Source organism: Argiope bruennichi, chromosome 6, assembly GCF_947563725.1.
Source record: "Argiope bruennichi chromosome 6, qqArgBrue1.1, whole genome shotgun sequence".
Lineage (NCBI taxonomy): Eukaryota > Metazoa > Arthropoda > Arachnida > Araneae > Araneidae > Argiope > Argiope bruennichi.
In genome coordinates, this window is record NC_079156.1 from 126,586,471 (window position 1) to 126,603,014 (window position 16,544).

General features: G+C 30.1%; 1 protein-coding gene across 1 annotated transcript; it reads left to right on the forward strand.

Moving 5' to 3' along the window:
• The first annotated feature begins 6,063 nt into the window (after window positions 1-6,063).
• On the forward strand, window positions 6,064-7,128 carry LOC129971995 (zinc finger protein 235-like). Its single transcript, XM_056085974.1, has one exon. The coding sequence runs from the start codon at window positions 6,064-6,066 to the stop codon at window positions 7,126-7,128; it is 1,065 nt and encodes a 354-aa protein (XP_055941949.1).
• The last annotated feature ends 9,416 nt before the right edge of the window (window positions 7,129-16,544 follow it).

Below are 16,544 nucleotides of genomic sequence, written 5' to 3' on the forward strand. Positions count from 1 at the left end.
TTTATGGACGATAACGCGCGTTCACACAGAGCCAGATCGTTGATGATTTTCTTCAGGAAGAAGATATTCGACGTTGGACTGGCCCTGGAGGTCTCCGCATCTCAATCATATTAAACATGTTTGGGATGGTCTCAAAAGTGCCATTGCATATCGTAACCCCCCTCCTAATACCCTCCAAGAGTTAAATGCCGCGCTTTTGGAAGAATAGGCTTTGTTACCCCAAGCATTTATTTACACCCCATAAATATTATGAAACTCGTTGTGTGGTTCTCACTCCATATTAGACAGGCTTTCCTCGAGATAAATGCTTTATCTCTGATTCATAATGTGACACTTTTTGATATACCCTGTTTCTTTATTCCCAATTAAAATCTTTTCCATGTTGTTATGTGTCTATGTTCTTTCTTCCATTGTAGTGTACCTCTGTGCCAAATTTCGTGGCAACACAGTGAAGAGTTTTTCATTTTTCGCATATTTTATGTTTGTGACGTTCATTTTGGACATGAGTGTATATACACATACAAATTTTTATGGAAAACTGAAGAATTTACAATTTTATGATAATACGTTATTATACGTTCTCGATTAGAATTGTGATTTATTGAAGAATTGTATAAATGGGGTAAATTATTGCTGTCACTGCCATCTGCCTCATTGGAAAACTGTAAAATAATTTTTGTTTGCCATTGTGACCAATTCGTGTAACCAGTGCTCTTCCTCCAGCAACGTGCTTTCGACTGTGCTTTACATTATAATTTCTCCTCTACGTCGTTTTTTTTTATTTAAATTCCTTGCATTGATTAGGTTTTCAAGATTGAAGAAACTAAACATTTTCCAACGTCATATTTCCCTGCGTTATTTTAAAAACCAAACTTATTTAATTTATAAAATAAAAAATAAAAATGCAGCTGAAAGGACATAATCTGAATATACTTGAATATTTTTGATTAAACATACTAACATCGCAATTTAAACATTAGATATGTTCTGAAAGGAATTCGCAAAAATGCGATCAAGAGCGGCACTTAAGCAGAGTTTTAAGGATCATTAAAATGTATGCGTGTGAAAACTGTGAAATAAAAAAAATTCCAATCAATCATTCATTATAAGATTAATGAAATAAAAAAAATGGTCCGAATTTTATTTTACTGATATTATATTTTACATCCGTAAACAACCGTTTATACATAATCTGATTACTGAAACATAAGTTAGAAGCAAATAACAGTAAGTATACATTGGATTATATTTATATGTACTGAAAACAAAAAAAACCCACATCTTTTTTCACGATAAGAAAAGCTTTATAAATGCCCACTTCGTGAAAAGTCTTTCATAAACAGCAGTGACTACAAAATGCAGCACAAAAGAAAGCACAAGTGAAATTAATTTGCAAATTACAGAAGTATTTTTATTTCTCTAGTAAAAAAGTACTTTAAATCCTTTATTGAATTAAAAAATATATCATTTTTAGAATTTTATTTTTAAATTTTAAATGTGAATTCTATACATAGAATACATTTATTAGAATTAAATACATTTTTAGATTTTAAATATATAAGCTATTGTTTTTGATTTGCAATTGACGATGGAAACTTTTTTCTACTTAAATGACTTTATATTTAAGTATTTATTCTTCTTTTTTATTATTCCTAGTCTTTTAAATCTTTTTGAGTTTAAACCAAAAATTCATGTTTCGATTACCTTTCAGTAAAACAATAATTATTCCTAGCTTTGGTTTTAATTCATGCATTAAATATTTTAAAACACTATCATATTCATCGCATGTTTTCTAGAATATTTTGAAAATTTAATTACCAACTTAGTGCCGATTTTCCCAGATTCCGACAATTTAACCGAATTTCTAATTGGATGTAAGTAATAATCTTTATAACTTGATCTTTAATAAATGAATTACATTTTTTCCATTTGGAAAAATTAGATAAAACGTAAGATCTATTTTTAATATTAATGACGAATTTTGAAATGAGGAACTTTCTTCCTATTTTGAAGATCGTGTCCTACAAGAAATATTCAACGCAATTTTGTAAACAGTTAAATAACCTTTTTTTTTATATTAGACGTCAGATTCCAACATCCCTCTGATATATTTTCCTTTCTAAGAAATTCTTTGTAATCCTTTTCTATGAAAGAAATAAATTCAGTAAATTCAGTGTCAATTTTATTTTCTCTGATTTGTTTAATGCTTTATAATGATAAAAATAAATGTGTTGAGGCATGCACCACGAACAGAGCACCCAAAGTTGATAAATATACATTTTCAATGTTGGGAATTTGCAGCTCCGAACGAGGTTTTTGTAATGTTTGTTGTTAGCAGATAATTAATTAAATAGTAAGCGACATTTTATTATTTTTCCGCACTACTTTCAGAAGAAAATTTTTTTCCAGTCATTTACACTATTTAATGATTAAGTTTTAGAAGTGTAATTGTATTTTCTGTTTTTTTTTTTTTTTTTTTTTTTTTTGTTTTTTTTTTTCAAATTAACAAAAAATATTTTAAACTTGTTCCTTAGAAATACGTACCATTATTGAAGTGAAATTATCACCGTTTTCTAATTTCATTAACTTTTTATCCTATATTTTTCACTTTGTGAAAGGTCAAAATATTAATTTTCAGCTTATTTATTCATGTTGAGTGGTTTTAATGTGAAATGTAAGGTGTTAAAATTTTAAAGTTTCTTGGTATTTATAATTAATATCTAGTTCGAAATCATACGGTACTAAAAACGGTATTTTAATAAAGCCTTTTTTAATGCTTTTATCCTCTCTTGAAATGTGATTGGATGTTTAAATACATAAACAGGAATTGGGAAAATTTATAGAAAAATAAACAGGATAGGTGTGCGGTTTTTAAAAATGTATAAGTTATATATCTAAAAGACTTCGAAGTTAAAAATATTTTACCTAGGAATTTATTAAAAGCGTATTGGATAAAATGTTTAAATGAACCTTATTTCTTATCATCAATCTAAGGGAACCATCTTTCACAAAATGCTGTTAGTAATACAAAAATCTGAAAAAACAAATTCACATTAAATTATTTATTTCTAATTCACCTTTAAAAATACGATAAGTAATATGCAAATCTAAAAAGAAAATTCAAAGCTATTTATTGCTAATTTAGTTTTAAAAATAAGATTAGCGTATATTTCTTACCTTTTGATTGCAGATAATTTCTCATATAAGTCGAAATAAATTGTCAGTCTTCTAAAAGAGAACAGTTGATTATGAAAGGAAATGTAATTTTCTTCAAAAATATGTCATTTTAATCAATTTTTTAATGATTTTTATTGCTATTTTGAAATTTATTTTGTCGAGTAAATTTCATGAATAATTCCAGAAAACCACTGAAGTTCATTTTGAAAGTGCCCGAAGTATCCAATGTATGAGTAGTTGCACGAAATATTTTGGAGTCTTTACTTTCCTAACAGTTTTCCTACTCTTTTTATATTGAATGAATATTTGAGATGTTTTAGTTGAATGTAATTTGTCTTCGATATGTACAACCAATGAATCTTAACAAGTAATTAAGTGTCGACAATTAATGGACATATGAACGTCAAAATATTTAAGGGAAGTATCAGAAAGAATATCGAAAACTTAGAATTCAAATCTGCTTTTTCATTTTCGGAAATACCTACAGTAACTCAACAAACATTGGCACTGAAATCTCCCATTTTCTAGGAGGCGTAATGTCAACAAAAGTTGAATGATAACTGAGAGCATCTGATTGCGATAATAAAAGAGTGTCAAAGTATTCAAGATGTCAGCATTAATTTCGAATTTACGCCGAGTAAAATGCTGAGGTGAAAAAACTGCGGGTTAATGTTTAGAGAAATTTTCAGCTGTTTTTATCATTAAAAAATAATTAAAAACTGACCATTAGATGGCTTTCACACATCAAAGTGAAATTGTTTATGAAAACAGAGCACAGTAACATAAAATATCGCATTTTAGTTTAAATCAAAAATGCTTAACATGTCTGCTAACCCAAAGTATTAAACAAGTGAGTCGCGTACCTACTCCTATTACGTCTTAGTGCAACTAGTCATCATCGATACCACCGAAGACTCATTGAATAGTATCTTTCAGTTTCACCAAAGAGGTTGGAAAAAAAGACAGACACGAGACTTTAGACATCCCCACAACCCAAAGTCCACTGGTGTAAGGTCTGGTGATCTTGAGGATCAATTAATTTTACATCATCGGCTTATTACCGGCTTCTCAATGATTTTGTTTAGGACGATCGTCTTGACGGAAAGAGAAATAAGAAGCAGGTGCAAGTTTCTCGTGAAAACGTAAAACTCCATTCTGTAATGACGGAAAAGTTTTTCTGGCCAAATACATGATAACGCGCTTCAAAATAAATAAACAAATAATTTTAAAAATACTGACCTTGATGAAGGACGCTGTGAAACCGAACGAAACAGTCATACGAAGGGAATGTAGGGGTTTGGTCATGTAGTTACGAGATTTTGTAATCGACTTTTACGTATTGACTTCACCATGCAATGAAAATTGTGCTTCATCTCTCCACATGATGTTCAGTAACTATTGTGGGCCTTGTTCCATTTGCACAAGCGCTCATGTTGCAAAAGCTTGTCTTTCGTTGAATTCTGCTGCTAATAATTTGTGGAGTGTCAGTACATATACGGATGTAGTTTCAATATTCCGTGCAAAATGCGTCGATCGACGTTTCCGAAATCCCATTTACTCTATCTGCTTCACGCGCACTGCTACACTTTGTCGATGTGCTAAATTTCTCTTGACACTTTGTGCAATAGGATCGCGGTTCGCACTGATGGATAATCTGCCACTTTTTGGACGATCTTCCAAACTCCAAGGTTCCTCAAAACGGCTTACCGAATTCATTAACCCATTCAATGAGTTTTTATTTGCCTTGACTCCTTTCACTATGCCACCGTTCTTTTGTGGTTCGTTTGGGTTTCATCTTTCTTGCAAAAAATTGTAATTTCTTCATCCGATAACGATAACAATAGCACACTGCTAACACCGAATGAGGATCAAATTCATCTTATGTTTAGTGCCAATCCTAATTTTCTGTCCTGATATGTGTGAGTGTCAACCATCGGTCATAAGTCGAATTTTTTTCTGAGAAAAACAGTCCCAAGACTTTATGAATATATTTCTGCAAACCTCAATTTTTCATGAAATTTACCTTTTTTGATTAAGATCTTTCGAAATGTGCACGAATTTATGGCACACCCAACATTTCAGAAGAAAAGTATCACAAATGCGCATTGAAGAACATTGAAATGAAAAGAAAGAAGAGCGTTCTTTTTAAAGATTAAGGAGGAGCCGAACAAAAATAACTAATTTTATCTTATTGTTAAGAATCTATTAGGACTTTTTAAACGAATATTAATGAATGCAGTTAAGAGAAAAAAAAAGATAAAAATGTTTTTTTTAATAAAAGGCGATGAAAGGTAGAAACATATTTTATAGATAATCTTTTTTATAATTTAAAATAATTAAAATGCATTTAGATAAATAAAATAATGGATATTTCCTTTCACAGACGAGTTCTTTGAACCTTTTAGGAGTTCTGATTTTTTAAATTTATGACCGAAATACTCTCTTATCTTACTAATTAACGCACTCAAGTTTTAAAGTTTCATTACCGATGAATTCTGTACGAAATCTGTTTTAGTATTGGAATTTCCATATCATTCTTTTCTGTTTGATCATTCGGGTGCTTACATTAAATCAATAACGTCAACGATACTTGCATAAAGGGAAGGCAGATTTCAAATATTAGATACATAATTCTTAATTAGAATCGAACCCACGAACTCAAACTTAGGACACATGGCTCTAGCACGTTATTAAAGAAACATTTCATTTATAATTTATTCATCGCTTTGTATCTGTTATAAATATAGATAGAGCTGCGAAATTTAAAAACAGAGCTCATTGTCTACAGCAGGAAACTGTTCAAGAAACAAAGCAGAGGTCACCGCATTAATAATAGATTATTATATCTTTTTGATCAGAAGAATTTCTTTTTGAAATTGAAAATTAATGGATGAATACCGTTGTGAATTTTGTGACAATATAGTGACATGCGGTGAGATACACCTTTGCAACTTTCATACGTTTGACGATACGTATTCACACTCACAGACTTTTTCAGAGAATACCTTTAACAGCGCACAACTATGGACATCTTATGATCGTCCATATTTGGATGCCATTTCAGATACTCGGGTAATTGGCGTTCAAACGGAAGAAAATGCATCTTTAATGGTTTCTTCAGAAAATGCTGAGTCTTGTTTCAGACATGAAAATGATTTTCCCGCAGCTTATAACCTTTCATCAGCTGTCATAGAATCAACTGGTGTTTACGAGGAAAGGCAAAGAATATCAGGTGTATCCGATCTGATATATGCGACAGGTAGTGAAAAAGATGAGATGTCATGTCAAGAGAACAAATGGCTGTCTCTGAATACCGATAACAAATATTTTATGGATTCTTTAGAATGTGCTATTAGAAGAGGGCATTCAGATAGTAGCAATATCTCTGAACCAAGAAAACTGATTGTGAATCCTGATTTCCTACCAGAAAGAAATGAACCAGAAAATGGCAAGATACCTGTCTCGGAGTATGTAACTGATGAACATACTTCACTTGAAATACACTCAAATGTTTACAGTAAGAGCGAGAATATAACCGTCAACTTGAAGGAACATATTTCTTCTATAACAGATAACAATACTGTGGCTGGACCTTCAGGGATGTGCCCTCGGAAGAAGAAATTTCCTTGCACATTATGTCCAAAGGAATTCAATGAAAAATGTAATCTCTACGTTCATTATCGAACACATACAGGCCAAAAGCCTTTTGTATGTGAATTATGCAGAAGAACATTTACTCAGAAAGGAAATCGCGATAGACATTTTCGAACTCACACCGGTGATAGGCCTTTTGTGTGTGATTTCTGTAAAAGACCTTTTGCTTCTAAAGATAGTCTGACAAGACATGTTAGGACTCACACAGGAGTAAGACCTTATAAGTGTCCAGTTTGTGGAAAGACATTCTCTTATAGAAGTAGTTTCAATAGGCATGTCAAGAGAAAGCATAAATGATATCAATCTGCAATTTACAGAAAAAAATTATTTTACTCTTGTATGAAAATAGTTTACATTCTTAACCAAAATGAAACAATTTTAATTGAAAGTTGTTACTATTTTATTTTAAAACTACTGCTTGATTTTTATTATTTTGACGATGTGTATTCTTGAGATCCTATCTTTTAAGCTATTGTTCTTTTAACTGAAGATTGAAAATGAAAATATGTTTTCAGTTCAGATGCATTCATATCTGCTTATGGTTTCAACTTTGTTTATATCTTTTTAAAAAGTTTTTAATCCCTAGTTCCAATTCTCGAGAATTAATATGAAAAATACGCGTTCCCCTAATGCAATTATTCCTTGTGTTAACTTGAATGCAAAATTAAATATTTCCGCATTTCGTTATATCATGTTTCATTTCCTGTTTTTCCCAGCATTTGAGGTAAACTTTAAATATCAGCCAAATGGCGATTTTAAATAATAAATTTTGACATTTTATCCGAAAAAGTACATTTTCGATTGATTAATAATTGTAAAAATCCATTGAAACATTTTTTTTTTTATTTTTTATTTTGAATTGGTGTAAACAATAGTTTTTATGTTGATGTTTTATTATGATGCAAATAATATTTGTATTTGTTCCAATGGAAAATTTAGATATGGTATGAAATATGTTTTTGTATTACTGACGAATATGACAAAGATTTCATTTCTTTATATATTGAAGATCGTTCTTTGAAAATGATATTTAAAGCAGTTTTGCAAATACTTCAATAAATATTTTTATATAACGCTAAAGATTATATTGTCTGTGTTATTTATTGATCTATTTTTTGCCTTTTTAAGACATTTTTTATAGTCATTTTCTGTTAAAGGAATGCATTCATGTCCATTATATTTTTATTGACTTGTGTAATTTCTGTTAATATTAATGAATGCGTGCGTGAATTTCTTGGAGTTTGCAGACTGATTAATTGAAACTCTCAAATTTGGCAAATCTATTTCTTTAATGGTGAGAATTTGCAACATGTAACTAGTTTTTAAAAATAGTTATTGGAGTTTTAAAGAATTAAAAATTTAGCGGTCTTTTTTTGCTAATTATTATTTTTACATGATTCCCAAAATTCAAAGTTTTATCTTTCAAAAATAAATAAATAAAAATAAAAAAATAATTTTTCCCCCCGAAACTTAAAGGAAACATTTTAAAAGAAACATTTATTTTATATCAAAATGTTTCACTTTGCACTGAAACTCTAATGATTTTCGTAGCTTCTTTATTAATACTTCATTTTGCCACTATTAATGGTCGAGATATAATAATCCGGCTTGTTTTTGATGTGTAAGATTACAATGTAATCTATTTTTTAAATAAAATGTCTGCAGTTTTCTTAAATTTAAAATCAGGATTTGAATTCGAATCATGAGATAGTGTAAAATTCTTTAATTGGACCCATTTTTTTTAATAGTGCCGCTCTTTCTTTGGACGCAATTGGATGCATAATAATAATGAATGGGTGCGTGCATTTCTTGGCGTTTACAGACTCATTAACTGGAACTTTCCTATTTGGCAATTTTAATTTTAAAGTTTCAGAAGCTGCAACTTGAAATTCGGTTTTTTTAAATAATTATTGGAATTTTAATAAATTAAAAATTTAGCGAAATTTTGTTTTATTTTTGCTAAGTTTTGTTAAAGTTTGTTTTGTTTCTGTTTTTTTGGAAGCCTAAAAATTATCTTTACATTATTCTCGAAATTCAAAGTATTATCTTTCCAAGAAACAATTTTCAAAAAACAATTAATTGTTGTTGTTTTTTTGTTTTTCACAACTTAAAGAAAACATTTTAAAAGACATTTTAAATCGAAATTCTACTGTTGCAATGAAACTGTAATGGTTTTCGTACCTTCTTTTTTAATATTTCATCTTGTTTTTTTTTTTACACTTTTAATGGTAAATATAAAATGCTCCTACTTGTTTTCCATGTAGAGGATTTCAAAGTAAACTGTTTTTTAAATAAAATTTTTGCACTTTTCTTTAAACTTAAAATTTGGATTTAGATTCGAATTTTTCTAACCTTTTGATTATAGAGTAACAGCATATAATTTGAAATAAATTATCAGTCAAATAAATTATAATAATTGATGCTGAAAGGAAATGTAATTTTTATTTTCGGTTTTACTTTATTTGTTTAAAATATTTTTGAACGTTTTTAAAAACAAACTTACTTGGTTCAAAATCATAGCAATCTTAATTACCTTTTGAATTCTTATGAATATTCTTATGCATATTCTTATTTATAATTTAACTTTTAACCCATAAGTCCTTGTTACGGCTTTGAAAAGGATTATCGTGTAAAAATATCTTTTAAATTCTGCTGTATTTGCTGTCCTGTCTGCGTTTATTTATTAATGCATAAAAAGCAAAGTATATACTATTTTTATGTTGAACATTTTTCTGAAAATTCTATTTAACTTTTTAGTTAATTTTTGGATCTAAAATATTAATTAATATATATAAATTATTTATTATTATAATGATCTAGAATGATATTAGTTTTTTTGACTAATTGCTATCTCGAACCTATTTTACATATACGGGTTGTTTGGTCAAATATATATGTAAAGGTTGATTGCGGTTCATACACTAAAACTTGAATATATATATATATATATTTATGGGATAAATATAAAGTTCTGAACGGAGAAAAGAAACTTTAAGAGAAGAAATTTTAAACTTAATTGATAAACTTAACAAATTAATCATAAAAAGAGAAAATTTAAAATAGCTGATTTTTGATTTCATATTTGAAAAATACGTTTTATTCAAAACTTGGTGTGAAAACACACGGAAAGATCTAAATATCAAATGCTTCTAAAACAGATTCTTGATAATACAAAATGGATAATGCTCAATTTTGTTGAAGCAAGCGGCAGCGAGCAGTCAATAGAATTTGGATACATACGAAATAATTCATAATTTTTTAAAGATATTTTTAATTCCTTTCTTTTTTAGGTAAAATCATTCGATTGAGCAAATTTTTATAAATCATATTACTATTTTATTTCATCGCTATAAAGTATAATTTATTTGTTACAAAAATGGAAAAAGTGGCGACATTGAAAATTAAAATTAAGACATTCAATCAAAATATGCGAACGCTAAAATGAATATGGCAATTGGAACACATTGGTACCCTCTCACCGAAAAGGAGACTACGGTGAATCCTGCATGGAGGCGAGTCAATCTGACATCAACTTCTCATACAAGGAGAATGGGCGACAAATTGATTGTGGGTTTGAATGAATGAATTCGTTGTGGATCGCCAGATCATGTGATTCTTTCCAAGGAACTTAACAAAGGACCTTCTCGTGTCGCAATATGGAAATTAAGCTGTCAGATAGAGTGACTTATGCTTTAAAGCAAAATCATCGTATGATTGCCGGAATCATCCAAGATCTCGAACGCAGCAATATAGAACCCTGAAGCCTCTATTTTGTAGGAGTCACTAGAACTAAACAAAACAAATCGAGGATAAAACAAGTACCGATCCGAGGAATATATAAACAAAATAAGGGTTCTTTTCATTCCATCCAAATTCCTTTTTATGCTCGATGCATCTTACTACAGTTGAATTTATTGTAGTTTTATCTGAATATCGTATTTGTCAGAGCTCTATCGGAGTTTTATTGTTGTTAGTAGAAATTTATATTCATAAGCCAACATGCATTATTACGTTATTACAACAAGTACGTCATTACAACATATGTTATTACGTTACAGTATTAAATAAAAGAATTATTAAATATCTGAAATAAAAAAAATGTTTTTATTTTTTATTTTTAAATCGGTAATTTACTCTCCACAAGCTTTGAGAATCAATTTAAAAACTGCATACTGCCCTTTCACTTAAAAACATACTCTCTCAAGTCATAAAATAGGAACTTAAAAAAATCTTTAATTATATTAATCAAATAATCTATACTGAATATAAAATATATTCGTGGCAACGGCTAGTCAAAAGATAAGTTTTATTCGAGGGCTCTATCATAAGACCTTATTTCTACTTATTGTTTAGGTATAAGGGTTCTAATTTTCCTTAAGGAATGGAATAAATATAAAAAATAAATGGACGGTGAAGAGTTTAGGTAAACGCACTTTTACTAGAAAAAAAATTTGAATGTCAGGAGAGAGTTGTGTAGAATAATTAGTGAGATGACAGTTTTAAAGATTCAAACAGTTTATTGCGTTTCAAAACAATAAAAGTAAAGCACATTAAAAAAAACTCAGACTTTGATTAATGTCAATATAACATTTATAAGACTAAAAATGTATTCCAATTTAAACTTATGTTAGTTTATAGACAGAAAATGAATGTAAATATGCTTAGAATTTCTGATACCCATATACTTCATTTAATAGTATGTCCAGAAAAATACAATCTCTTTCAGCAGAATTTTTAGCTTTTTGTGTTATTAGTGGAGCTCCGCATCCGATTGGTGGGCTATAATTAGAGGTTACAAAAGAGTCCAATTTAACATTTCTTGTAACTTCGTTTCGATGTCTTTTTCAGCCAAATGTTACGTTAATCATCAATTTTATCAGATATGTAACTTATATTTCTGCATTAGAATTCGTTCATACTTCTAATCATTGCTTCGCGTTATTTTCCATGTTTTCGGTCTATATATTTGTGCATCCAGTTATATAACAAGAATGAAATAATTAATAAATGGGCCCTTTGAACAAATTTTCTGCTCTATTTGAAGTTTTATCTTAACTATAATAAATTTTTAAAAATCAAATATTTTATTAAATTATTTATGGTGGAAGCTATTCAAAATAGCATATAAAAATAAACTTAAGCATATAAAAATATGCTTAAAAATTTTTTTTTAAGAATTCATCAATATTTAGAAAAATATGCGGCAAAAGCTGTAAGTCAATTGTGGATCTCAGGATAAAAAAAAAATCACCCATTACCTAAGTCTGTATGCTACCTCTGCGACATTAATAAGCATTCCAGATCATAATCTTTTTTTAAACACATTTGATGTGCAAATTAAAATAATTGAAATGATATCACAAATAACTACATGAAGCGAATGTACATTTTAAATATTTGATTTTTGAATTTAGGAATTTAAATTTTTTTGGAATTTTTAAACGATTGTTGTTAAAGTACATTCATTGTTAAATGTACTTTAACTAAAACAAAAGTTACGAACCAATAACGTTTATAACAAGAAAAAGCTGTAAGAAAAGAAAATCTTTGGTTTTTTCACCTATTTAACTATTTGTCATACATTTTTGGTAAGTCAGGACTTTATATCAGTTGGAAATTAATGGCTCAATACCTATGTTTATTCATAAATCATAACAAGTTGATTTATGGTGAGAATCATCCTTGCTTCTTTTATAAGAACGATGACAGGAAATTCAGATGAAAAAAATGAAGAAGCGAATAACAAATGTACGGAAAATTGGAATGACAGTTCTCGGCATTTAAATCAAGTTGTTCGACAAAACGAAAGTAAAAAATCTAAGCTCAAATTTATCGCTATTTCAAAATAATGAAGAAGTGTAGTCACTTCCCTTAAAGATAAAGAAGTTGACGACTTCTGCAGAGAGCTCCAGCAATACACAACTAAGGAAGCCTTTTGATATTTCATATTGTAATCCCAATCCAAATGTTCCGTCAATTGTCGTCCAATGTAAAGGAAATGTATCGTTCACGGCTTCCTCAACCGTTGAATCTCGTTACAGACCTGAAAACGGCCATCGCGAAGGTTATGAAAAAAAAAGATAATTGTCAAAAAATCAAATATTGATGACATACAAAAACAAAGAGAATCAGGTGTATCAGATCTTATGCAAGCAACAGCTGATGAAGAAATTAAAATGAAACTTGAAGATAACAAGTGGCAATCTTTGAATAATGATAAAAATGATTTTAACGACTCTCTGGAATGTGATATCCACAAAATGCTTTCAGATATTAATAATATTTCTGGAACTGAGAATTTGATTGTGAATCCTGATTTCTCAGCAGAAAGTAAGGAGCCGAAACTGGCAAAAGGCAAGTGTCAGTGGGTGAGATTAATGGACATTCTTCTTTGGAAGTGCACTCTCAGCGTCAAAATAAGAATAAGAAAATGGCTAATTACGTGAAAGAACCTATCTCTACTACGGAAGATGACAAAGCTGTGGCTGGACCATCCGGCGTATGTCCTCATAAGAAAATTTTTTTTGCAATTTATATTCTAAGAAATACAGTACGAAAGGAACTCTTAAAAATCACTATGGAATATATGGTAGCGACAAGCGCATTATGTGCAATATATGTAATAAACAATTCTGTAAGAAATAAGATCGCGATCGACATTACAGAATCCACACCTTTTGTGAAAAACATTATGTGTGTGATATACGCGGAATAGAATGCATTCAGAAAGTACATCTCGTCAACCATTATCGAATCCACACCGGTGACAATCCTTTTGTGCTGGAAGTCTGTAAGACAGGTTTTGCTCAAAAGATTCATCCTAAGGAGCATGTTCGATATCACACTGGAGAAAAACCTTAAAAATGCCCAAGTTGTGGAATGACATTCACGACCAGCAGTAGTTGCAATATGCATCACAGGAGAAAGCATGAGTGAAATTAATTTTAAAACTACGCAAATAATTCTTTTACTCTTATATGGAACTACTTCAAATTCTTTATTGAATAAAAATTTTGAATGGTTGCAATTTGTTTTTTAAATTTTCTTTATGAATTCCACGATTTTGACAAAGCATATACCTAGATATTAAATATCTAAACTATTGTTTTTTAATTGATTATTGACGATGAAAATATGTTTTTGTGTTCAGATAACTTTATATTTAACTAGTTAACGTTTTTAATTTTTTTTATGTTTTTAATTCTAATTGGTTAAATACTAATTTGTTTAAGCTAAAATAAAAGTTTCAGTTCCCTTCCAATAAAACAATCATTATTCATTATTTGTCCTTATTTAATAAATAAAATATTTCCAAATGTAATGCTGTTCACTTTTAACAGTCTAGCTCTAACAAGTATTTGAGCAAAAATTTAAATACGAACAAAGTAACAGTTTTAAATAATGGTAAGTATTACAATATTTTAACTGTACAAAAATAATTAGGTTCAGTTAATAATTGAAAAAATTGTGATTTCGAATTTTGATTTGCAACATTGTGATTTTGAATTGGTGTTTGCAGCATTATTTCACTTGATGTTTAATTAAAAAATGTATTTATCCAAATGGAAAAATTAGATAAAACAAAAATTCTGTTTTTGATATTAGTAAAGATTTTCACAAAACATATGATTTTTTATATATTAAAAATCATGTTCTGTAAGAGAAATTTAATTCTTTTTTGTAAATAGTGTAATAAATATTTTTATATTACAAATCAAACTTAAATGTGTCTGTGATTATTTTTCCCTTAAAGGGAATCTTTATGGTCAGTTTCAGTAAAAGAAAGAAATCAATAAATTTATGTATATATGCCGGATGTCCCATAAATTTGTAAATACTTTAAAAATTGCAGGACTAAGTATATTTGAATGCGGTTTGAGAAACTATTATTCTCATGAAGGAGGATTTTTTTTTTTTTGATACAGAAAAAAAATTCAAAAATTTGTCAATAGAGGGCGCTGCACACAAGCAAATCAGTGGAAATATGCAAATTAAAGTCTTATGAAAGGCAGAGTGAGCGATTGACACATCATTTCTAAAGGTTTGCATAAGGTTTGTATTAAGATGTTGAAACTGGTGGATAAAGCACTATTGGTAAAGTTGTTTTATGTCAGCAACGAATCGGCGGCTGAAGCCTTACGAAAGTTTAGGACCCAGAAAAGATTGAAGAAAGGTTCAGGTACGATAACTCCTGCTGGACTTGTTTCCCTAGATTCCGTTTCGAAGAAACTGGAAGTTTGTGTCATCGGCCACGCAGTGGTGCACCTCGTTTAACAACAGTCCGTACCCCCGATGTCTCTTCGCAAATGGACACGCTAAGGGAACAGTCTACAAGTGCAGTCAGTAGCGCACGAGAATTGGCACGAATAACTGGTATACCAAAGACTTCGGTGTACCGTATCCTTCCTGGGGTATTGCAATTGTACCCATACAAATTGAAATCGCTACATCAGCTCTTACCAAATGATACAGCTAAGAGATTGGAATTCTCAAATTGGGCTTTGGCGAAAATTGAAGATAATCCGCCATGGCTGCTGAAAATATTGTGGACAGATGAGGCTCCTTTTGCTTTGCATGGAGCAGTTAATACCCATAACTGTAGAATATGGGCATATTTGAATCCACATGCTTACACTGAGAAGCCCCTGCATTCACCACGGGTTCCTGTTTGGTGTGGTTTCACTGCATCCATTATTGCAGACCCTTTTTTCTTTGAAAAGCCCTGTAAAAAAGCAGGATGGAAGACATGTTCAGTTAATGGAACAAGTTACTTGGAAATGTTACAGAAGGAATTGATACCGCCCTTATCGGAACACAATGACATTCATGCAAAACGGGGCACCTCCTCACATCGACACCGAAGTGAAGGCATTTTTTAGAAGAACTTTTACTGAAGAACGGATAATCAGCGGTCACTTTACACATGAATGGCCCCCACGCTCACCAGATTTAACACCCCTTGATTTTTGGCTTTGCGGTTACCTTAAGTCTCGGGTGTACCGCCATAGGCCAACTTAGTTAGTGCAGCTAAAGGGAGCCATTTGACACGAAATCTCATGCATTCATCCGGATATGCTGTATGATGCAATTAAAAGTGTTGTCTCCCGCTTCCAAACTGTTATTTGTGGTTATGGCGGACACATAGTACAAGTACTGTAGTACTAGTGTGATACGCATGTAAACAATTGCTTGCATGCAAATAAAAGTGTTTTTCCCGTAGAAGTGTATGTTTTGCTTGTGCGTAGCGCCCTCTATCGACAAATTTTTGAACTATTTTTTTTTTTTTTGTATGAAAAAAATTCCCCGCTCATAAGAATAACAGTTTCACAAACCGCATTAAAATATACTCGTTGTTTCACTTTTTATGAATTTTTAAAGTATTTACAAATTTATGTGATACCCGGTATTTTCAATGATTTGAGTAATATGTTTTAATAATGGATGAGTGTGTGTGTTGACTCATTCAGGATAGATAGAATTGCTAGGTGTGTTTGTCAATGCATGATACTTCGTATTTGCTTATTTTCAATGTTGGGAATTTGCAGATCCAAGTGAGAATTTCGTAATGTTTGTTAGCAGTTTAATTAAAAAAAAAAAACCACGAGACATTTTCGCAAAAAAAAAAGTCCATAATAAATAATTATTTTTACACCATACTAAAATTCGAAGCATAATCATTTCAATGATAAAAGTTTTAAACGTGTAATTGCATT

Excerpts from the sequence above, each read along its gene's own strand:
- LOC129971995 (XM_056085974.1), top strand. The coding sequence starts at position 6,064 with ATGGATGAATACCGTTGTGAATTTTGTGACAATATAGTGACATGCGGT.